Below are 25,494 nucleotides of genomic sequence, written 5' to 3'. Positions count from 1 at the left end.
TACGCCAATATATCTCTGATTTTGTTTATCGACCACTTTTAGTTGCCAATGTGGCAATGTGATAAGAAATCCCCACTCTAGCTTGCTTCACTTCTAACAAAGATGCTTGTGGTTCGTAAGCAATATATGATTTCCGGAAAAATGGAAGGTCTGAAATGTAGATGAGATGCAGATGCATGGCTTCTACTTCATTATTAAAATATTTGTTTCTACATTTAGAACCATTGGCTTTGGGAGTAATTGGATTTGGATGTAGAGCCAAACCAGTACTTATGGTCCAAGCAAAGGCTAATCCAAAGTTGGAATATAGAAAACATGAAGAATAATGCAAGATTAAATGAAATCCTAAATTATTAAGTGCGTCAACAATCATGATTTTGTTTGTGTGTCAAATTTCTGTGTCTCCCGATCTCCCAAACGCTTTTCTTTGATGATAAATTATTATGGTTAACATACTTTGAAGAACGTTTTGACAGGTGGATGTGGTACCAAAACAATAGAAAACCAGAAATTGGATGTTCTTGCCGCCAAATTGGACGTTTTCAACCATGCAAGATTATGTATGATAATGAGTATTGTATGAACAAATATCACCACCTCTAATCTCACAAGTCTCTCAGATTTTTCCTCCCTCTCTCCCTCTCTCTTCCCCCCTTTTATATTCCTCTTTTCTCCATGATCTCTCCCCTTTTCACGTATCGCAGCAGTTACCCTGCAGTTAAGGTTCCGCTCCCCATCTCTCTACGTCTCGCAGCAGTTCCAGAACGGTTGAGATACCGCGGATCTGATCTTGTGCAGCCGGTCTCTCCCAGCTATACCGCATCCGGTCCCATTGCTACCACTAATCTCCTATGTCATGTAGATGTCCTATACAGATGCCCTCTCTCGGTCGTATTAATGGTCCGCGAACGACAATGGGGCCGAGAACTACCCTGTCTCATTTCATACCCCTTTCTTAGAACATTTTTCTTTCTGGACCCTCCCACTCTGTCCCCCTATCTTCATTCCCTCAGCACGTGCTCCACGTGCTTCCTCTGTACTGCCACCTGGAAATAGGGCGCATGCGCCTCGTTTCTTGTTCCTTCAAAAATCGTGACTAATACGTGTCCCCATCTCCTTGGTCCCTTGTTGGTTAATACCATTATGCCCCTGCCCCTTCAAATCCTGCTCAAATCTCTCTCTTCTCTCAAAACCCTCAAAACCCTCATAAACAGTACATCCTCACCATCTCTTCAAATTCCCTTTCTTCAACTCTTCCCTCATCGTCCCCTCATCAGTTTCTTCGATATCTCTCCAAAGATAACTTGGTTCTCGCCTCCATAGCTTTGGCCCTCTCTCATTACAGGTTTGTCTTCCCCTTTAAACTGTTTTCCTTTCCAATCATTATTTGTGTATTCACTATTTTTGGAAGGTTTGCTTCCATCAATTTCCTCTTTTCTAAGATTGCGCATCTGTCTTTTTGTAAACTTCCTTCTTAATACTGTTTCCATTATGTCTTCATCGGAATGTGATGCTATCTCCTCCCCCCAATCCTCCGCCACCAAATCCGGTGAATCTGGATCCTCTACCCCTAGATCTAGCCAGCACTCCGCGGACCGATCTGAGTCCCCAGTTTCTAATTCTACCGATCCCACCGCTGTTCCATCTACTTCTGGAAGGAAACCTTTTCTGCCTCCACCGCCGTCTTACTACAACAGACCCAATCTAGATGTCGTTAAAGCCGCTTATGGCATACCTAGTGACATTATTCTTGAACATGTGTCTGGTGTCACCCATTTTCCTCACTTGGTACCGCCACGGCCCGGTTGTCGCCGCTTGTAGGGCCGGATAAGCGGCCGGTTTCGTTTCCCTTGACTCTCCTTGACGTCGAGGTCTGTAACCATTTCAACATTCCTCCATGCCAAGGCATAGGTAACTTCTAGCGTATTATGTATGCCGCCAATCACTACAACGAGACTCACTCCCCCAAAATTCAACTCCGCGACATCCTTGCCCACTTCTATATAAAAAAAAAGCACTAAACTGGGGAGTGTGGGATATCAATCCTTCTGCACCCGTCCACAAAAGAAGTCTTTCTTTCTTCACATCACCACTTTCGACAAGGTGTGGCACCAGTACCCGTTGTATGTGTCCGGTAGTTTTTTATCCGCGGACCTCCCTCCGGAAGTTTCTCTGAGGCATCTCCATTTCCCAACCAGTGGTAAGTAAGCCGTTCTGAGTCGCGGTATTTATATCTCACTTGTCGTTAACTTGTCTTTATTCTTGGTGATGTAGGTTGGAGACCCGATTCGCGATCCCAGATATACAACGGTGTTTACTCGGAAATTTTCTAATCCTCCCAAACTAGGGAGTGCCGGTCGCGAAGTGCTTCGGCATTGATCCGGAAAAAGCCACTCCTCTCTTACTTGACCCTTCTTTAAAAGACATTGGCAAATACCAAGGTCCCCTCTATCGTCTGCCGCCCCCCAAAGAAAGAAAGCCCAAACCATCTCCCCAAAAAAAAGAAAGCCCGACCTACAAATCTTTCAACTATACCACAAAAATATCTCATTCCCCGAAGCGGTTGCCCAACGTCTTTGCTGCCGCTAAAACTAAGACTACTTCATGCGAGAAGCTTAATCCTTCATACTCCCGTGTTGCCCGAGTGGGAGGACGATTTTGTCCATACTCCCACCCCCTCATCTGCTACTAAAATGGACATGAACAAGTACAAGCTTTAGGACAGCGACTCTGATGGAGATGCTCCTGTCGAGCTGTCCAACAAGAGCCCTCCCCCCAAAAGGGCTAAAATTTCTTCTACTGTTCCTACACCTACCAGTGGCCGCAATGAACCTCCGCGGTCAGCTATATCTTCTTGCCGCCCCAGACAGGATTCTTCTTCAGCTGGTCCTTTAACATCTGGCCCTGTCGAGAAGTGTGGCAGCCCAAGTTCAAGGCTAGGGACCGCGATGTCACTACGCGAGACTCAGCTTTGGACAATCCAGCTGTTGCCGCCTCCTTATTCTTCAGCTCTCATCTCCCTCGGGATCAAGCTTACGGAGATGCTGGTACCGTTGCTTCACATAGGGCCTCCATTTACACTGGATGGGAAAAGGTATGTTTTATTGACTCTATTGCTCATTATCTTTTATGTCCTGGTTTCGTTGCGGCATATCTTTTGTGCTATTCTTTAATCCATTATGTCTCTGCAGTTAAGTCTAGATATCGGCTATGTGCTGCGCGGCCTTACCCCACCGTGGAGAACTTGGAGACGGCTAAGCAGGAGATACATGGCCCTGATGGCTGGAAAGTAAAGTATGCCAATCTGGAGAAGGAAAGGGATGAGTTGCGGATCAAGGCAGTCAAGATCCATAAGGAGCTCCAGGTGGCTGAGGACAAGCACCGCGACTATGTAGCGGGGGTAAATTCCAAAATGAAAAACCTCAAAGAGACGGAGAGACTTGCCACTCAAGCTGCTGTAGATAAGGCCGTCAAAGAGGCCGCGGATCGATTCCGGGGCCTCGCTGCCAAGAAGATTGCACGGGAATTAAAACAACAGCTTGATCAGCTCCGCGCTGCAGGCCGACTTCTCCCGGTGCCTACCCCTGCTGCAGATACGCCGCAATTGAGTGTCGCCAACCGTGCACCCTGAAGCTGCCGAGATGCCTACCTCTGATGAGGCGACTCCTATGACTAGCGCTGACCCTTCACCAGTGGAAGCCAATGAAGACGCCAGCATGGCTGTTGCTGAAAATGAAAATACTCCTCTTGAAGAACCGACTACTAATCCTCAACAGTGACTGTTGGATTTCTTTCTTTGCTGATGCCTTCTGACTTGTAGTATACTTTGAACAATCATTGTGTGTTTGTGAAAAGCAATGTCTTTTGTGCTTGTGAGGAACAATGCCTTTTGTCATTCGATTTGTCTTGTACTCTTTTCGCATTGTACTTTATTATCTGTCTTACTTCTTATATCGGCATATTCTACGTCGTTATGTATTGGAGCCATTGAGCTATATGGTATCTTGAGTTAATCTCTTTTCATTTGCATTTGCAAACTCAGTTAGCGTAGCAATAGATAGGGTCGCCACTATGTATTCGGACGTACAGTTGGCGATGGTCTCCCTTCTAACGGCTGTGAAGCTAGTTAGGGTTGCCCCCAGTCTGATTCGGACATAAAGTCTGCGAAGGGCTCGTCCCCCCCCCGCTTTCTTCATTTGAATAGCTGTGAAGCTAGTTAGGGTTGCCCCCAGTCTGATTCGGACATAAAGTCCGCGAAGGGCTCGTCCCCCCCGCAATCTCTTTTTGTATAGCCGTGAAGCTAGTTAGGGTTGCCCCCAGTTGGATTCGGACATGAAGTCCGCGAAGGGCTCGTCCCCTCTCTCTTGTTGTATAGTTGTGAAGTGTGACGGGACAGTTATATTCACCCTTTATTTTATTCTGCTATCACTTCTAACTTGTTTGGAAGAAGTGCTTGTTTATATCATAGACATAGAAATAAATAATACAGATAACGTTCATCAACCACGAAAAGATTAAAGAAAGGTTCTAAACATGGAACTCTTTCAGCATTCTGACATTCCACGGTCTGTCTATCCTTTCTCCTGCTGTAGTCTGTAATCCATAAGTTCCAGATGTACCCTTTTTACTGACGACATATGGACCCTCCCAGTTTGGCCCCAACTTTCCGTCATTTTCTTTCTTGGTAGCTGGAGTAACACGTCGCAGTACATAGTCACCCACATTGAAATTCCGTGGCTTCACTCGTTTATCATATTGTCTTTGCAGAGTCCGATGGTACTCCTCCAACCGAATACGGGCTATCTCTCTTTTTTCTTCCACAATATTCAAATTCGCGGCTAATATTTTCTCATTCAGGCCGCTTTCCACCGCTGTCGTTCTTGTTGTGGACTCTATCATCTCTACTGGTATGACGGCCTCTACTCCGTACGCCATTGCGAATGGTGATTCATTAGTGGATGTTCTTGGGGTAGTTCGGTATGCCCACAGCACGTGAGGTAAGTGTTCAGCCCACGAACCCTTCCGCTCCTCTAGTTTTTTCTTAAGGTTATCCATGATGACTTTGTTTGAAGCCTCGGCCTGCCCATTCCCTTCTGGATTGTAGGGGGCTGAGAACCCTTGCTTCACTTTGAATGCTTGAAGGAATTTTCGGACTTTCTTCCCAGTAAACTGTGTCCCATTATCCGCTATGATTGTATGTGGCAATCCAAACCTGCAAATGATATTCTCCCATAGGAATTTGATCACATTTTCTTCCTTGACCTGTTGCAACGCCATGCCCTCAACCCACTTGGTAAAGTAATCTGTTGCTGCTAACATAAACCTCCTTTTACCGCTTGCCGTGGGCAGCGGTCCCACTATATCCATTGCCCACATGGCGAACGGCCAAGGGCTTAGCACACTATGTAACGGCTCCGCCGGTCGCATGAATCAGCGGTGCGAACCTCTGGCATTTTGCGCATCTTTTGGCATATTCTGTGGCATCCCTCTTCATGTGTGGCCAAAAGTATCCCTGAGAGAGCAATCGGTGTGTGGTTGTTCGTCCCGCTGAATGACTTCCACAATCCCCGTCGTGCACTTCGGCCAGCTAGTTCCTGAACATGCGGCGGCCCTATGCACTTTAACATTGGTCCTCCGAAACTTCTCCTATATAGGTTCCCCTCTAATAGAGCGTATCTCTGACTCATCTGTTCCATTCTACGCCTCTCCTGTGTGTTTTCAATCTCTATTCCCATAAGGAAAGTCTTGATGGGAGCTATCCAATCAGGATCAATCTCGGTGGTAAGACAAACATACTCTCCTTCCGCGGTACTCGGCTTGTCCAACACCTTTATTTCAATAGACCGCCCCTCCGAACCTGGTAATACCGCCGCAACATAAGCTAGTGCATCGGTATGCCTATTTTCTCCACGATTTAAATGGGTAAATTTGATCTTGCTGAACTTGCTCGCTTTCCTTTGTAGGACCTCCAAATATCTTGCCATCCTCGGGCAGCGAGCCACAAAACCCCCGTTTATTTGGCACACCACCAGATTAGAATCAGAGTAAACAGATAATTCCCTCACACCGAGATCTTGTGCCAAATCTAAACCCGCTATCACAGCTTCATACTCTGATTCATTATTTGAAGCCGCGAACCCCAGTTTCATTGACAACTCCAGCCTAGTGTTCTCTGGGGTTACCAGGACTACGCCTATACCGTTCCCTGTATCCGTGGCCGAGCCATCCGCGAAAACTCTCCATCCATTCCGGGCATCCCATGGGTCCAATGGGTCGTGGTTAGTCTCTCCTTCGTGGTCAATTACCATCTCCTCACCCCACGTTGGGTCCTCGACTGGGAACTCTGCCAATACCTCCGCCATTGCTTGTGCTTTTTCTGCGGTTCTCATTTGGTACTGAATTTCATAACAACTCAGCATTACCGCCCATTTAAGCATTCTTCCTGATTTTTCTGCCCTCAAGGCCTGCTTGAGAGGCAGATTGGTTACCACTACCATTGAGTGTGCCTCGAAATAAGGTTTCAACTTTAGGGCAGAAAATACCAAAGCCAAAGCGTATTTCTCAATTCGGCTGTACCGGGTCTCTGCTTCTAACATGGTCTTGCTTTGAAAGTACACTGACTTTTCTACTTTGTCAACCACGCGCACCAAGACCGAACTCACCGCGTACTCCGAAACTCCCAAATACAAATATAGTTTTTCCCCCTGTTCCGGTCGCGACAATAAAGGCGCTTTCCCTAGATAACTCTTCAACTCTTGGAAGGCTTCTTCACATTCCGCGGTCCACTTGAAGTCCTGTGATTTCCTTAATAATCGATATAGTGGTCGACATTTATCCGATGACTTTGAAATGAATCGGTTAAGTGCTGCTACTCTCCCTGCTAAACTTTGCACCTCCTTCACATTCTGAGGGGACGGCATTTCTATCAGCGATCTTATCTGTTCAGGATTTGCCTCTATACCGCGGTGTGTAACTATGTAACCTAAGAACTTTCCAGAAGTTACCCCAAAAGTACATTTCTCGGGGTTAAGTTTCAGTTTATGTGCTTGCAGTATATGAAAGGTTTCCTGAAGACCTTCCAAGTGTTCCTCCTCCGACATGCTCTTTTCCACCATATCATCAATATATATCTCCATCCCCTTCCTAATCTTTCCTTGAAACATTTTTTCTCCTAATCTTTGGAATGTCGTCCCTGCATTTTTCAAACCAAAGGGCATCCTGGTGTAACAGTATGTGCCACCCTCCACCACGAACGTGGTCTTTTCCTGATCTGGGCCGTGCATAGCGACCTGATTATACCCCATGGACGCGTCCATGGAAGAGAACACTTTGAACCCTGCAGTTCTGTCCACTAACTCGTCCACCCGCGGCATCGGATAACAATCCTTTGGGCACTCCTTGTTCACATTCGTGAAGTCAACACACATCCTGACCTTACCATTCTTTTTCGTGACTGCAACTACGTTAGACAACCATTCTATGTATTCGACCTCCCTTATTATCCCCGCCCCCTTCAATCGTGCAACCTCCTCGCGAATAGCCTCAGCATATTTGGGACATAAACTTCTCATTTTTTTGCCTAACCGGCTTGGCACTTTCATTCATGTGCAAATGGTGACATACAAACTCTGGGTCTAAACCCGCGATATCCTCAATTGCCCACGCGAACACACTTGAATTTTCTGTCAAGAACTGCACTAGCTTCTTTTTCCATTCTTCGGGCAAATCAGTCCCTATGGATGTAAATTTCTCTTCAACTTCCGCTCCCAAGTTCACTACTTCAATCGCATCCAATGTCTTCGGGCCCAACGACGGCTCGCACCCTTTCGTCACCGCCGCTTCCTGTAATTGCTACGCGAATCTTTGTTCCTGTGAATTTCCTTTCCCATTTGTACCTCGGACGAAACTCTTTACTGTGATCTGCTGGATGTTCTGCGCTGCCACTTGATCCCCCCTGATTTCATATGTTCCCCCATTGGTGGGGAAGCGGATCACTTGGTAATATGTCGACGGAATGAGTTTCATTTCGTGAATCCATTTTCTTCCTAAAATTGCGTTATACTGCGACGCAGTGTCCACCACCATGAATCTAGTGAATACCGTCGACGGGCCTGCAGTCACTGGCAGCGTAACTTCCCCTATATATGGGCTTTGTCATACTGCCGTTAAACCCATACAAATTGGTTTGAGGAACCTTCAACTGGCCGCTGTCGATGTTCATTTCCTCCATGGCTCCTTTAAACAATAAATCAACTGAACTGCCGCAGTCTATCAACACCCTCCAAACTAGATAATTCCCCATTGCTATGGTAATTACCAAAGCGTCCTCATGCGGCGTAATTATCGGCTTCAAATCTTGTGGTGTGAACATAATGATCCCGTCGGATGTCGCGGCTCCGCTAACCAACCGCGGTACACTCACCACCTCATTCACCTGTCGGAGGCTTGCTGTCTTCCTTACTTTGTCCCTGTGTGCATTCCTCCCCAGAGTCTCTCCACTAAAGATGACATTGATCGTACCCAAAATTCTGGCCGAAGCTGGGACTCTATCGGCTTGACGCACCTCCGCGACAAACTCTCTGAGCATTCCTTTTTCAATCATCCTTTCTACTAACCATTTCAAGGCATAACATTCGTTCGTGGCATGGTTTCGGATTTGATGATACTCGCAAAATGGTTTCCCTTCTATCTCCCTTGGGATACTCCGTGGCCCCTCATAACTTTGGTGCTCCTTAATTAGAGTCAAGATTTCCTCTAATGGTCGGTTAAGAAGAGTCTGTTCCATTTCGCGGTATGGCCTTCTCTCTCGCACCTCTCTTTTGCCCCGATCAAGTGTTCTCTCTGGCCCTCGTTTCTCCCCTCTGTAAGATCCTCTTTCTCTGTCCTCTATTCTACCTTGACCCCTTCGATCATCTTTCTCAACCTCCTGCACTGCCTTTCCCGACCTCTTCTGTTCCTTTGCCGTTCTCTGCATTATATCTTCATACCGTATGTATTTCTCTACCTTCGGGTATAGGGCATGCAATGTAGTAATTTCAATCTTAGACACAGATTCATGAACTCTGGTTCCGGATCTCAAACCATGCTGGAAGGCTATGACCGCCGTATGTTCATCCAGACTTTCCACTCTCAGCGTCGCCTCCTTAAATCTGCATAAAAACTCCCTCAATGATTCCGCGGCCCTTTGCTTAATGTTGAACAGGGCTGCGATATCGACCACCCTTCTCTTTCTGGTGAATGAAGTGATCCACAAAGGCGTTCGACTCTTTCGAACCCTTTTATGCTTCATGAAACCAACCTAATAATACCAAGGCTCCCCGCTAAAATTTTGCGGGAACATCATACAATGAAGTCCATCATACTTATTCTCTTGCCATAACGACATCACATTTGCCGAAAATGATGCAAATTATCAGTAGGGTCTCCTTTCCCATCATACCGCTTCAAAACCTCGGGAGAAAACCTCTTAGGTACTTCGAATTCCATATTGAATCTGCCGGTAGTTTTGTTGAGGCTCGCCACCTCCTTCTGTGCTGCGCTCTGGTTCACTCTTTCTGCTACGCGATTCACTTCCCGATCTCTCTCAATCATAGCCTGAACCACTCCTAAAGTAATGCCGACCGTTGGTTCGACGTCCGGTAGTGGGCACTCTATATTCTCCCCTTCCGCTTCACTGCCCCTGGGCTCCCCATGCTCCGTTCCACCCCGTGTAATTTCCCTCTCCTTTCTCAACTCATCATTATCCTCTCTTAACCTAACTATCTCCTCCTCCTCCGAAGTGCGGTGGCGTCTGTACGCCACATCTGATACTTCTTCTTCTCCTACCCCTTCCATCTCCGCACTCTCTACTTCCTCAATGGTTTCTCTGACTGGTCCTTTCTTAGGTCTTCCTACTCCTCTCTTTACTACCGTAGCCATTTTCTCTTCTTTCCCCACAGACGGCGCCAAAATGTATGAACAAATATCACCACCTCTAATCTCACAAATCTCTCAGATTTTTCCTCCCTCTCTCCCTCTCTCTTCCCCCCTTTTATATCCCTCTTTCCCCCATGATCTCTCCCCTTTCCACGTATCGCAGCAGTTACCCTGCAGTTAAGGTTCCGCTCCCCATCTCTCCACGTCTCGCAGCAGTTCCAGAACGGTTGAGATACCGCGGATCTGATCTTGTGCAGCCGGTCTCTCCCAGCTATACCGCATCCGGTCCCATTGCTACCACTAATCTCCTATGTCATGTAGATGTCCTATACAAGTATTTCTCCTAAAACTTGTTAACCGAAATTTTTAACAAGGGTGTTTTCTGTTAGGCAAGTTAAAATATAATTGTTGGAATCAAAGTCCACCTACAACAGGACTTGGAAACGATGTTCAATCGATCTGAATTTTAGATCTTATCTCTTTGGTTACAAAAATTAGTTGGTGGTTGCATATGAGAAATATATGGTACAGTCCATGAAGAATTGCGTTTCATGTTTCATGAGAGATAATTGCTAGTTTCTATTGGCTTAGAAAGTTAGAATTGGACTTTCGGGGATGCCATAAACAATGATTAAGGCTCCTGTTATGTATAAATCAAATAAAATCCAATCAGATTTTAACTTGTCTTGGTCTTTAAGTTATGTGGACATCATAGATTCGAGATGGTATATGGAAAATCAAATTTGACTCCTTTTCTTTTAATCAAGAAATGTAGACACTAGACAAGTAAGTTGAAACATAAAACAGGTGCCAACTAACAAAGTTGGTAAAATCTTTAGCTAATGAGAGCTGGGGACTTACTTCAAAGCCCCCTCCCCCATTTAAAAACAGACTTGCCATTTAAAAATAATTGCCATTTAAAACAGACTTGCCATTGCCAATTAAAAAATAATAATTGAAGCATAAGAATATACTTTTAAGAGGATTAAATATCAACGATTGATTCCCACGATTGAGCGGGTTGGATGCTAATTCGTTGGTCAGTCGGTCTCATTAATACTCAAATAGACCAAAGATACCAAAAGTCTAAAACCATTGGTTCTGTGGGGGCATAAAGTGCGTAACTGCATATAAGTGATGGATGTTAATTGATGTTAATTGAGGACTAGAGCATAGACGAAGGATCTCAATATCTGCTGAAAGTTGAAACATGAAGAACTGAACACGATATTTTTTTGGTCCCTATATTTTAGTGTGATATTTGCTCATATAGTTTTGATTATGCTACCCTTATATATTTAGTATATTTTTACACTTAAAAACACAAATAAATAATATATTATAATATTTAGGTTTGTATAATATTAAATTTTATATATCAAAATCATAATAATCGTTTCGGTTTGGATACTCAAACTATTCGGCTATAATGGGTTCGGTTTTTGAAGACCGATTTTTGATTTGGATTTGGATATACACACCTAAGTTAAGACCCAGAACCGCTATAGATTTGGATTCGGATTTGTCGGATAGATAGTCGTTAGGGTTGTAGAGAGGCAGGGATGATGTGGTCCAAGTGATCCAAAATCTCCCAGACAATTCTAAGGATGGCGGGACCATTAATCTCAAGTCCCAACGCCAGCTGGAAGCTTTTCTCTACTTCCAAGTCCCAACTTTGTAACTCAAAACACGTATATAGTAGCAGTAGTAGTAGGGGAAGAGTTGTGATTGGGTTCGGATGAGAAAGTAAAAACTGGGCCCGCCCAAAAAAAGAAAGATTCTTTGATTTGGTTGGTTGGTTGAGAAGAAGAAGAAGAAATGGAGCAAGAAGAAACATATAATAGAATAGTATTGTGAAGAAGAAGTAGTAGTAAAGATGGGTGCATCGTTATCTAACTTAACAGAGGGAACAAGACCGGGACTAGGTGACATACCAGAGAGTTGTGTAGCATGTGTATTTATGTATTTGACACCACCTGAAATATGTAACTTGGCTCGTTTAAATCGTGCTTTCCGTGGTGCTGCTTCTTCTGATTCTGTTTGGGAATCTAAGTTGCCGTCTAATTATCAAGATCTATTACTCCACTTACTTCTACCTACTTCTACACCTCAACAACACCTTTGTAAGAAAGACATCTTTGCACTTCTCTCTCGCTCTCTACATCTTGATCAAGGCAACAAGGTAATTTATTATTATTTTTTTTTTTTTTTTTGTTGTTGGGGGGTGGGTTTATTGATTTTATTTGTTTTTTGCAGGATATTTGGTTGGATAGGGTTACTGGAGGGGTTTGTATGTCGATTTCTGCCAAAGCAATGGCGATAACTGGGATTGAAGATAGGAGATACTGGAATTGGATTCCTACTGATGAATCTAGGTCTGTGATTCATTTCATTCCATTACTAAGAGTATCCTAATTTCAATCAATAGAGGAAAGATATAGCTTCTTGCGACGGGAACCATATTGTAAATATTGCTACTTACTAATTAGTGTTTAGTGAGAATACATTAGCTGAAACTTCAGTTTATCGAGTAAGTAGCAAATGTAAATGAAAATTTTAAGTTGAAAAATACATTACCATACAGTGGATATAAAGTTGCATGTGAATTTAAGGGTGGAATTCGAGTTATAAGCGAGCCGAGCGTTACTATGCTCAAGCTCGGTTCGTTTATTACACGAGCCTTAAATTGAGCTCGAGCTTGAGCTCATATAGTTAATCAAGCAGAGTCTGAGTAGCTCGGTTATTTTACACTACAAAGATGCTATTTGAGCTAAACAAGCCGAGCTTCATCAAGCTCATTTGTTACACGAGCTTTAATTTGAGCTCGAGTTCGGCTCATATAGTTAAACTAGCGAGCTCGAACCGAGCTGAGCCCGAGCTGCTCGGCTCAAATTCCACCCTTGCAGGACTAACACAAGAATAGGACGTCTGAAAGAAGTCATTTAATATTAAAATCACATCCTTACGCCTCAAAGTCTCTCCTAGTGAGGCTTATTGAAAAAGCCCAGAAATTTTGCTTGAAGGCCTCGGACTCCAAGGCATGTTTGTATAGCGTTTGAAGGAAATATGCCCTCTTGCTCAACATGAGAACCTTTTATGCATTATATCCTGTACACCTTCCACATCTTAATGATTTTATCAAAATTTGGATAAAATCACCTTGGTTTTGTAGTAATACGAATTCCTTTTTAGGTTGTAGTCCTTCACTATAGGATCTTATGATATATTTACGTTCTCTATAAATCTAGAATAAGTTGATAAAATCTTGTTAGCAATCCTCAATTTCTGACTAAGACAGTTATTATTATCATACAAAACTTGGATGCGTAGTTTTCTTTAATTTTAGAGCAATTGAACAAATATTTGGAAAACCGAGATCTTCTACAATGTTAATTAGTTGGTTAGAATTTAGTGTATGAGTTATCAATTATCATGTGTACTGATCGTTTTTTCGTATGCTATTATTTAGTTTTGCATTATTTCCAACTTTGTTTATCATCTTAATTCTCTGTTACCCCTTTTATGCATGAAAAGTTTCGGCATCACAAAGCTTGAGCTGTTTCATACGTTAGGTTACAATTTTCTAACACTTTAGGACCATCCTACTCAAAACCAATTGGTGGTGAGTGGAACGACCCAGGAACTATATGCCATTACGCAAGGCTTTAATTATCCCATGTGGGACTATACTAACATCCCAACACACCCCCTCATGTGTGGCGTTAGTTGAGCCAAACACTGGACCAACATACTCGGGTGAGTGGAGTAAATGGGCCCTTTGACCAAACCACTAGCCTGCGCTGATATCATCTTAAGCCAAAACCAATTGGTGATGAGTGGACTGGCCCCAAGAACTATATACTCTTATGCAAGGCTTTAATTATGACATGTGGAACGATACTAACATCTGAACATATATGATTGTAAATTGGTAGATAGGTTAATTAATGCTTTGGACAAGCAAAAGGGAGAAAGAAAAAGAAAAGGCTTTGAGTTGAGAGAACACAGGAGGTGAAACCTGAGAGGACAAATGACAGAAAACAGGAGTCAAGAAGTGGGTAAAGCAAAATTGGCCAAAGGGTCCTTAAACTCTTAGAATGACCTCCTACATATGGCGGAGATTATAGGTCCCGCAGTTTATCACATGGATAGCACTTGCAGTGAATATGGGATAGATGTTGCCATGTAGCTGTCCTGGTCTTTGTCGGTTATCCATGCTTGTGGGTTGTAGGGGGAGTGATTCTAAGGGCGTGCTCCGACAAGTTGGATGGTGCCTTTATGACCTTCAAACCAGAAAAGGATCCCTGCCACCACCACAACGTTTTCTCGGTTAAGAGTTGATTTTTATTGCTTCTCTGCTTGATTATGCTGATTAGGCTTTCAAGTATAAGATCTAATTTATGAGTATACAATTTGGGGTTCTGTCTTACTCTTTTCCAATCTGTTTCTTCGTTCTTCCCACACTTTGTGTAAGTGCTTTTGCTTACGTGTCTCACATGCATTCCATGTGATTGAACTTTCAGCCTTCACTATATACAGGAAGTGATTCACAGAGTTAAAGGAGCTTTTGGGTCAATCGATTTCCTGACTCCACCCCCGCTAATTCCTCTGTTCCTTTGCTTTTCAAGTCTTTCGCCTCAAGTCCAAGCCACTTTTCTTGGTCATTCAGTCCACCCATCCACAGATGAATGTGACATTTTGTGCAACAATTATTATACAAAATTTATAATGTGATAATTGAAGCAAGTGTTTCTAGTAGTACGCTGCACCACTGCTACCTCCATGTCTGTTGATATTAAATTAGTGGCCTTTTGAATTCATTGAGGACAAAGTTTGCGATGGCCTTCTTGATGTTTGTGCAGCTCAATCGTTACCTTGGCATATTGTACTTGCCTCATTTATACAATGTTTATTGTTTGGATGATAAGACCCAAGATATGTAGGCCCTCAGAAGAGGAAGTGCTTGGATTGTGGACCCATAGTAAAAGGTACAAACTATGATGCACGGATACTCCTAAAATGTCATTGCACCCGTATCGGTCGGGTACGATACTGATATGGGTACCGGATACTTCTAGGATACTTGTTTGTTACCCCAAAAATAAAAAAAATCCCAATAAATTTTGAAAGAGAGGCTGGCAGAGGAGATTTAGCAAAATTCTTTCACTTGAATGACCAAAATTTCCAAATCTCTCCTCTTTCTCGAAAGAGATTGAACCTCTCTAAATAGATTCCAGCTGGAATCCCTGTAATAGACCTGATCCGATAGTTCTGCTCCATTGAAAATGTAAACTGTTTCTTGAGGCTTCAAGTTATATTGAATGTGGCATGTGTTATAATAGTTTTTCACATGTTCCTGACTTACTTTACTCAAAGAATTACTAAGAGAATTTTTAGAATACAACATATTTTAAAATATTCCTAATAATTAGCCGTACCTGTATTCTAATATTTCAGAAAAGCTGTATCGGTACCTGTACCCGTATCCGTGCATCATAGGGTACAAACAATGTCAATAACTAAGAGTATACACTTTTTTTTCCATTCCCTTGAACTCAAACATGTTAACGTCCTCCAACATCGTTGACCTAGTGTGCTCAGTGTTGAGGAGACCAGTGAGACATATTTGTCAAATTGATTGCTCACCTAAACTGAAATTATTTCACGGGGCCCTTACTAATTATGATTACAGACAAAAAGCTGAATGATCGAGAGCCCAAACTTCCTACTTCGCGCATTTTCTGATTGAATGAAGCTTTCACTACTATTTAGACTGTGCTAAAGATGTACTTAAATATTTTCTTGTATGGCCGAATGATCGAGAGCCCCAACTTCCTACTTCTGCTTGTTTTTATTCTCTATATATTGGGTTTGCAAGTAGGAATGTGTAAAGCTTGAAAGTTGTGAGAAGGAAATGCAATTGGTGGTAATTAGTTTTAACTATGCATCTCTTAAGCCTTAACAGGATTTGTAGCTTCTAATTCTCAAAGTATGTAAAGCTAGTAAAGCTATTGTCGTGATATATCTGTTCTTCAATATGGTGATATATGGTTGTGAACCTGTCATTTGTGAATATGGTTTTAATGCTGCGTGTTATGCACATATTTTTTGCAGATTCCAAGTTGTTGCATATCTGCAGCAAATATGGTGGTTTGAAGTGGATGGAGCAGTCAAATTCCCTTTCCCAGCTGGTACATACACACTGTCTTTTAGGCTTCACCTTGGAAGATTTTCCAGAAGGCTGGGGCGGCGTGTCTGTAGCTTCGAACATACACATGGTTGGGAGATAAAACCTGTAAGATTTGAGTTTTCTACTTCAGATGGTCAACAAGCATCATGTTGTTTCTGTTTGGATGAGCCTGATAGTGATGACGTGTATGGAAACCAGAAACGTGGGTGCTGGATTGATTACAAAGTAGGTGAATTCATTGTAAGAGAATCAGAACCCATGCCAGAAGTTAGATTTTCCATGAAACAGATAGATTGTACACATTCCAAAGGAGGGCTTTGTGTTGATGCTGTGTTCATCATTCCAAGTGATTTGAAAGAGAGGAGGAGAAAAGATATCTTGAAGTAGCTAGATAAACTAGTGTTGTACATGTCATCAATGACCCCTAAAGCTCCTGATTTTGGTGTATAATCTGAGTCATAGTTGTGCAGGTGTTTGATGTTTTTGAGGGTGTCATACTATGGTTTTTGGCAGTACACACTTTTCCAGGTTTTTGTTGTTCATTTTTTAGTTTTCACTTTAATTGTATGTTCTCTGATGTTTGTAAGCTTTTCTCATTTTGTGTTTGATATTCTTCTTTTATACTGTGGAGTTAAACGCTGAGAAGACAATCGGGTTCACATAGATACAAGTCAACGTGTAATTTATCAGTGCTATTTCATCGTAGTTGAGCAGAAAGTTCTGGTACTCGCGCTGTCTAACGATTTAGAATAAATGTAATCAGAAGAAAAGGGAATAACGCATCTAACGCCACTGTAAGTAGGTATTTGAATTCATATTAAGCTAGGAGTTAGCTGTGTGTGGGATAGACAAGTTGGAGTGCTGGAGCATGGGAGTTTCAGGAGTTTATTATCTGTAGTTGGTCCATACCCCGGCCCTAAGTGTGCAAGTCGAACAGTGCCGAGTCTTCCCGTCTGAATAGGGGTGTCTCTTTTTGCCGAATTTCCGATTTTTCCGAAATCCGACCCGAAATTGGTCTGGTTCTGGGTGTAGTTTTCATGGGCCGATTTTCCGATTTCCGAAAAAAAATTGGATCAGATTTGGATATAATTCTAAAATCCGATCCGATCCGAAAATTCCGAAATTTCCGATATTATTGTTAATTTATTCAGAAAATATATACTTCTCTCACTATCCACTTGATTAGATCTCAGTTCGGCAAGTTGTAAAGAACTAAAATGAAAATTGTTAAAAAAACTAAAGAGAAACAATTTTTTGTAAATCTCTCACTAAGAAAAGAGAAACAATTTTCTAAAAATGGGGAAGATATACAATTCATATACATAAATTTTAGCTTTTAAATTAAGAAGACTATCCTAAAATTATTGAAGAAGGAGGTGGTTCAATTTTAATAGAGATCAGAAAGCCAATTGTAATTAATAAATAGGAGAGATGTAATTTAAATAAACGTAGGGAGGTGGTTCTAAAATCTTAAAATTGAGAGATTAGAAATACACTATTCGGTTGAGAAGTGTGATTCCTACAAACCCGGCTATCATATAGTATAGAGATTAGAATGTTCCACCTTTTATTCTGCACCTTATGGGCAGATACATATAACAGTAGAACTCAAGTGGGCGACATGGCATACGTTTACCATCCAATAGTACCCTAGAATTTATATTTCGCATCCTTGGAAGCGTAGAAAATCGTAAGATTCAAAACTAGTTGGACTTTGCAATCCCACCTCTGCTTGATGCGAAGGACAAGATGCATAACAATATTTGGGTATACAATCTTTTGATAAGTCTGTCACTCTGTCGGCCTTGTTACAAAACAACCTGAGCTTTTTATTATGCCACTGCCATCTCACTCCGTAATCTTTTGCTTGAGGCTAAAAAACATTTATCCTAATTGATAAAACAACAATATGCTTACACACATCAATTGGGTTCCTATAGTAGTATAGGAGGTATATACTTCCTGTTTACAGCAGTCATCATGTTCTTCGCAGAATCTACGAACAAGTGGGAGTTCTGCTACCACTGCAGAGTTGAAAAGTTCGGATAACATAGAAGGACAACTGCCCGACTTTTCGCATTGACGAGAAACATATGGAGCTCTTGAAAGAAAAACTGATGGTTAAAGATAGAATGATCATGATGATTCAATCAATCTGGTTCTCTAACACTAGACCCGTCAATCATGATGCATATTTCAGCTCAACATATATTGAAGAAGGATCAATTCTCATAAATGGCAAGTGTTTTCTACAACAGTATATAAAGCAATCTCATGAATGGGAACCTTACAGCAGAATCTGAGTTCCGAAGTACCATTGTATGTGTGTTTTCCTTACAAAGCTTTAATCAAACGAGACATTTTGTCAAAGCACTGGGGGCTTATGTCAGGGGAAACGGTACTTGGGGAAAGGTGTCAAAGCACCAAGGGCTAAAAATGGGTACTGTGGGGAAAGGTGTGTGCTATCTGAGCCGCATCAATATTCTCTTTGTTCATATAAATAAATCTCTCGCCATGCTTCTCCACAATCTCATGACTTACAAAGAATGTGTTTAGACTCTACAAGCAAAATCTGCAGTTCAAATCAGCGATTTTGGAGGCCTTCAATTGCCTTCTTCCACTGCCATGCTCTTTGTTTTGCATCCTCAAAGGACCTCACTTTCTTTGGCTGAACATTCCGAGATCTTTAATCAATCAAAAAAAAAAAAGAGAGGAGCAAAATGCAAGTGAAAGAATGTCAATTGGAGAATCATACCGTGCCAAGTTTAAAATGTGAAGAACTAAGGACTTGAATGCTAAGGTCATTAGCGTTGTCAGACCAGATTATGTTCCCCTTGAGCATCAGCTTAGAAGGATCCACACATATTAACTTGGGCTTGTCAGTGAGGATAAGCTGCACCTTCTTACTTGATAATTTGTTTATTTTCTTTAATGTTGATATCATAACAATTGCCTCACCAGGATCCAGGAACTGTTGCCTTTTACAACAAAGAAAAGTGTTCCACTGGAATTAGAAACTGAGGTCAACTACTAATAACACAAAAAAATATTAAACTTAAACTATATTGACAGCTTCTACAGATGGCTATGTTGCAATGCATCTTTCAGTTCTAAAAAGAGAGGAAACCCAAAGTCAAGCACGAAACAAAAGCTGTTAGGCCATACCATCTCGAGTCAAAAGAGTCGATTGAAGCCAGCCTCGTTACATGGGCATAATTTTCGGAGGAGGATGTGGCACCACTTCCCGCATCATTGTTTCTTACTGTACTATCTCCTCCAATATGTGAAAGGCTCCACCCAGAATCTTGACCATCATCAGCCTCACTTGTTTGAGACTAAATAAAAAGAAAAAGAAATTACTTTTGGAACCTCGTAAATAATTATTAAACTTGCAAGGGTTGGGACTTTGACATTAGAGTTATATTCCTATAAAAGAAAGTGCAGATAACAATAAAAATAAGTAAAATCATACATTTGGATCCAAAGCAAGTCTAGGAGGGGATATCATTCTCAAGTTTTTCCAGTCAATCCGCTTAAAGAACGGATGCTTCTTGAGTGCAGCATAACCCTCAGGTCCGGCACCTGGTCTTTTGCTGGGATTTGTATCCTGTAGGTAGTTGCATAACCAATAAAGGCTACAAAGATTAAGTTACCAAACAAATAAGGGCAGTTTCTCAGATGAACGCAAGATAGGATGGTCATGGAAGGGTTGCATTGTGAACTCAGGTACATCTTTAACGTGTTCAGTTTCATAAGCAGTCAAATAGTCAATACCTAGTTAGGATGTCAAAAGAGTGAAGCTTTCTGTTGAGATTATTAATCCCACACTGGGAGTCTAAAGCTTACGCAATAATATACAAATCCTGGGCCACTCCACCGTATTGATTTTGAGTTGGACCATATTTAATATGGTATCAGAGCAGGCTATTTCTTTGGCCCAAAGGGCGCGTTTGTGCCTCCATATTACTCATTAATCCAAGTTCCCATGATAGGCTTAAGTCATCCCACACCTGAGGGGGCTTGTTGACATTATTCACCCCACATTGGGAGTCTAAAGCCAACCCACTAGGTATATAAATCCAAGGGCCACTCCACTAATCACCAATTGTTTTGAGTTGGATGCTCATACTTAATGCTTTCAACTTTTTAATGCTAGCAAGTACAGTACTTTGACATCTATGAATTGGCTTATGCAAAATATGAGACTTTATTTAAGAAAGTAACCGCAACAAAGTTTATGGTTCTAAACATGCTCAGGTACTGGATAACAAAGCAACAGCCACCAGTAGCAGGTGAGGAGGTATTTCAAGGATTTCGTTTCTGGTTATAATAATTTGAGGACCCATTCAGAGGCAGGTCTGCCAGCATACAACAAACCAAGGCAGTGTTCTTTACTCACAAATTGTACGCAACTAAAGCAGTAATGCTCAGATCTTCTACAGTTTCTTGCAGTCAGTGAGGACTTTACTTCAGCATCTGGATTCTGCAATATTAATAGTCCTATTGTATCTGTTCTAACAGTTACATGTTTTCACCAAGACGTTTTCTTACACATGCTCTTCGACTACCACCCTTACAGTTTGTACTGTTTTTCTCCACATTTTAGAATATGAGATACTGATCCCACCAGTAGGCCTTCTTACTCACAACAAATCAAATAAAACGGATGAACTTAAGAAGTTAGAAAAGTGCATCTAACAGCTTTTGCTTTTTTTATCAGTCCAATGCATATATCATTTCCAGAATATCAGGATGTTACAAAGAAACTAGGATAGTGCATGAGCAATATACTAAAAGGGACACTTACAAGTATCAAATCTTGTGTGTCCAATCATATAGATTTCTTTCACTGTATGACACCTTTTAGAAAGGTCAATTTGGACAAGCATCATTTGCGGTGCATAACCAAAAATGGGACAAATAAAAAGTGGTAGTAGAAGTCATAAAAACCCAAAAGTGCAGTTTACGTGAAGTTTATGCCACACAAAAGGATTTAGGACTCTCAGGTTGCTGCTTACCAATAGCTTGTCTATAAGATCTCTAGCTTCTTCTGAAATGTAGTCAGGAAATCTGAGATCCCTGGCAATAATTCTTTGAAAAATAAGCCATTCACTAGCATCTTTAAAAGGAGAAGAACCTGAAAGCATCTGATATAAAGTGCACCCCAGTGCCCAGAGGTCATTTCTGTTCAGCAAATAAAACAAGGAAACGAGTTACCCTACACGAGAAAATGAACAATGAAGAGAGGAAAGGAGATATGCCATACATAACCATATTTTATCAAATAAAATGTGTTGACAAATTTAACTTTGAATAAAATCTAGTTAGGTATCATTTTTGCACTTCCTTTTCACATTAACATATGGTGATAATTAGTGTTGGATGCTTCTTTCCAGCTTACCCAAAAGTTGGTGGAGAAGAATTAAGGACTTCTGGCGGAACATATGCAGCCGTTCCAACAAAGGTGCAAGCTTTTTCATCTGTAAAGTGCAACAAAACAAGTAATTGATTCCACTGCCTAAGCAAACAGGTTCGCAAGCAATTTATGATAAGTGATAATATACCTGATGCTAAAGATGGAAGAAATGTAATTTGACTGTCCTTCATAGGCTTGATACTACCAAAGTCTGCAATTTTAATATGCCCTTCAGAGGTGAGTAACAAATTCTCTGGCTGGAATTAGAAAAAAGTATTAGCATCTTTCTATCTACAACAAGATTTCTTTACCCAATATCCAGGAATTTTTAAGCCTGCTACATAAAGTGTATGTCATTCAATATACCTTTATATCCCGGTGAATCAGTCCAACACCGTGTATGTATTCAAGAGCATCAACAACTTCTGCTGCATAAAACCGAGCTTCATCCTCTGACAAGCGACCTTTCTGAGTACATAAGAAAAGATGGTTAAGGTACTTGTCAGGCACTGGCAATGATAGAAACAAATATGGAGTTCAACTTACCCTAGTTATTTGGTCAAAAAGTTCTCCACCTTCACAAGATTCAAGTGCCATGTCTTCACAGAATAATAAAAGCAATATTTCAGTTCATAAAGACAAAAGGCAAACTGACAAAGTCTAACTAGCTATAGACACAGTGGGAGGAAGGAAATATTTTTCAAAAAAAAAAAAGGAACAACAACAACTACAAAAGCCAACTTAAGGAAGTAGAACAAAGTCAGAAAGCACAACACTATTTGAAACTAAAGATCCCTATAAAAAATAAAGGATAATGGAATATTTATATATAACCCACTTGACCACTTATAACTGATGAGGCAAAAGCCAATGATACCTACACAGAGAGAAGGAGTCCTGAAACGTGAAGAATAGCCGAACAATGCCAGGATGATCCAACTGATCAAGTACGACACGCTCCAACTTCACATATGATGTCTTATTTTCTTTGGTGATGAATTTTTTGTCCATAATCTTCAAGGCATATACATTTCCTGTGTCTTTCTTCTTTGCTCTCACAACCTGATGATCAAAGAAAGGCTCATAAGAAGAAGAGCATGAAGAAGCGTTTTGCTTGACCACTATACTAGAAAGAATGTAAACATAAAAAAGTTATAAGAATACAGTATGAGCTAAATATTTTTCTTCGTGTATTAAAACTGTCATTTATGCTCCAAACTTCTAAAAACCTAGAAATGTAACAACAACTAATAGTATAACTACATATGTGAATTAGTAATCACCATTTGCTTCATGCATCTATCACGAAAATTCATTATGATTTCAAAGATGTTCATCAAGTATTTAATAGATATACCACATTGATATGACAAACTTACATTTTTCTCTGAGTAATGTACATTAATACAAGACAAACTCTCTGGAATGTAAAACAATTTGGGGTGATAGTCCGAAACAATAAACAACTTCCATCATATATACGTAAAGCAAAAGATTTGCACAGAAAGGAAAGTCTGATAGTAATCCATCAAGCAACTGAAAGATTTGTCAAAATGGCATGCCTCTAATTTATAAGCCAGTGAAGACCATGTTACTGTTCACAAATATTTTCTTTTGAAAAGGCTACTGATTGGCTTGAACTAAGATAGAAAAATATAATACCGGTGACTTTTGATGTAGGGTAGAAATCAACATTGTTTATTTGTAAAGAAATGACGTGGGAGACATTGTTCAACATTTTTAGTTTCAACAGACAACAATACAAAGATATGGTTATGTGTTTGGACGATATGCATTTGGTGCATTTGACACAAAAACTTGACTTGAAATTAATAAATGTTAATAGGTTCACTCATTCTGACATATAGCAATCAATGTATTTATCTACTCTTTTGATTTTGCTTCTTAACTTGTTATAATAATTTTCTGCAAGTATTTCTAGAGTCATAGCATTCACTCCATTCAGTATAAACCTCACAAGAACGAAGGATTTCTCAATACAAATTTTGTAATGTGGAAACCGAATTACATTTAAGGTGAAGCTATAAAAAGCCACTTCTGTCGCCTTTCTCCTGTACTTAACAAAAAACAAGTATGCACCTCTTTAACAGTATTCGAGCACCTAGACAGGTCTAATTAGCTAGCAGCATTTGCAAGCAGATACAATTCTACCTATTCGTTTCGTTGAAAATTCTCATTGATTCTTTACGCAACAATATACATTGTTGTTTATTTCCGCAATTGCAATCCTTTAGATCCTACAAGAAAGGTGATGTGAAAAATCTACATTGCTTCTATTGAACTCCTTTTCAAATCATCCACATATGCAAAAAACGACAACACACCCATCCATAAAAACCTCCCTATCTTTCCAAGCATCAAAAGATCTCAACTTTACCCCTTTTCTAATCTAATTCCAGATCCAACACCATAATGGCACAACAGATCATAATGCTAAAAAAAAGGGTAGGTACCTTGGAATAAGAACCAACACCATAGATCTTGCCCAGCTGAAAATCATGAACGGTGAAATTCTCTTGTGGAGCTCTGAATGCAAAACTCTTAGCCCTCTGTACAGGTTGCTTTTGTTGTGAGTTGTTGTCATCCTGTAAAGTATCAAAATCTTTCTCCATGTCTCCTTGTTGTTGTTGAAGCAAAACCAACATTTCCTTGTAATAAACAAGAAAAGGGAAAAATAGAATTCACAGCCTTCAAAAAAGGAAGAGAAGACTGGTCAAAATCTCTCCATCTTTCTTGCTTTCTGATAAAGTTAGCTAAAAAACATCTTCTTTATTATATATTTCTAGTATTTATAAAGTGAAAGAGAAGAATCTCAGGGCCTTCTTTCTTTCTTCTCTTCTTGTGCAGAGATTGAAAGGTGACCCGAGATTCCCGAACGCCACCACCACGTTTCACAACTAAAGCCCATGCCCAACACAAAATCCAGTCCATCCCAACTCCAATAACCTTTTTACAGCCTCCATCAAAAATTCTCAGTCAACCAAAGTCCACCAAGTTCACCGTCTGTATTTTCATAATGCCCATCATACCCTTGGGTGTGCGAGTCAAATGTTGCTCAAGTTGACCTTATTCAGGACTCAACTTCACCACAATCTGACGGCAACTGATGAGACACATATATCATCAGAATCTCGAAGATATGTTAGGAAGAAAAGCGGGAAACTAACTAAAATCCATCCACTTTTTCTCTAACTCTCTCTCTCTCTCTCTCTCTCTCTCTCTCTCTCAAACGTAAAGGAGCTTGATTGGCTTGCTTGCTTAGGTATGATATGATTTAATCAGTGAATGCATGCTTTTATGAACTTTTTTTAACGTTGTTTTGCATGCTTGCATATTTTGATTCTTTATTAATATTATAATTAAAAATTAGGGTTTTAAACAGTAAAAAAATTAGGTATGTTTGATTGTTTATTGCTATTGCATGTTATTGAATAAAAAATCGGGTTTTTGGATGTTGACCATGTACTTAGATAATCTACATAGTAATTGTTTATTTTAAATTAGGGATTTTGTGTTTGACATTTCGATTTCATAATTTTTTACACGATTTGGTACATTATTTGATGGTAATGTTTACATGATTTATTGTGTTTGACATTTCGATTTCGATTTCATGTTATTTTATCAGTGATGTGGTTTGGCAAAAGGAAGTTTGTTGTTCATTTGGGTGGTTTATGGAAGGATGTTACACCTGGTTTGATATGTTTGGCTGACTACTCTGCTGGATTGAGGAGAATATTAACTCTAGAAGGTGATGAGTTGAATTGGATAGATTTTATCAAGGAAGTTCAAATGTTTGTGCCTAGGAAGAAGATGTCATCTGTCCAGTGTATCTTAGCAGGGCATTTGTGTGTACTCGGGACTGACCAACAACTTATGTTGATGTGGGAGAACATTATGGTAGAAAGTGATTATAGATTCCATTTGTTTGTTTCTTATGACCACCAGATAG

At 40.8% G+C, this 25,494-nt stretch overlaps 3 protein-coding genes across 3 annotated transcripts; 1 reads left to right on the top strand and 2 right to left on the bottom strand.

Moving 5' to 3' along the window:
- Window positions 1–8,089: 8,089 nt before the first annotated feature.
- LOC147482596 (uncharacterized) lies at window positions 8,090–9,289 on the bottom strand. The gene has a single exon (XM_086579352.1). It carries the CDS (start codon window positions 9,287–9,289, stop codon window positions 8,090–8,092), a length of 1,200 nt encoding a protein of 399 aa, XP_086435478.1.
- A 1,949-nt stretch (window positions 9,290–11,238) lies between these two features.
- Window positions 11,239–16,726, top strand: PP2-A15 (phloem protein 2-A15). Its single transcript, XM_086576594.1, has 3 exons — window positions 11,239–12,097; window positions 12,172–12,290; window positions 16,030–16,726. Exons 1-3 carry the CDS (start codon window positions 11,792–11,794, stop codon window positions 16,490–16,492), a joined length of 888 nt encoding a protein of 295 aa, XP_086432720.1. The 5' UTR covers window positions 11,239–11,791; the 3' UTR covers window positions 16,493–16,726.
- A 1,590-nt stretch (window positions 16,727–18,316) lies between these two features.
- Window positions 18,317–24,459, bottom strand: LOC147482594 (3-phosphoinositide-dependent protein kinase 1-like). Its single transcript, XM_086577141.1, has 11 exons — window positions 23,996–24,459; window positions 22,403–22,583; window positions 22,068–22,120; window positions 21,888–21,989; window positions 21,670–21,778; window positions 21,507–21,585; window positions 21,124–21,289; window positions 19,578–19,712; window positions 19,271–19,440; window positions 18,861–19,083; window positions 18,317–18,773 (listed from the first exon to the last, which is right to left on the bottom strand). Exons 1-11 carry the CDS (start codon window positions 24,185–24,187, stop codon window positions 18,690–18,692), a joined length of 1,494 nt encoding a protein of 497 aa, XP_086433267.1. The 5' UTR covers window positions 24,188–24,459; the 3' UTR covers window positions 18,317–18,689.
- Window positions 24,460–25,494: the final 1,035 nt, after the last annotated feature.

The sequence above is a fragment of the Coptis chinensis genome, chromosome 8 (assembly GCF_015680905.1).
Source record: "Coptis chinensis isolate HL-2020 chromosome 8, ASM1568090v1, whole genome shotgun sequence".
Lineage (NCBI taxonomy): Eukaryota > Viridiplantae > Streptophyta > Magnoliopsida > Ranunculales > Ranunculaceae > Coptis > Coptis chinensis.
Note: the sequence above shows the minus strand (reverse complement) of the source record. Positions and strands in the feature narration are given on the sequence as shown.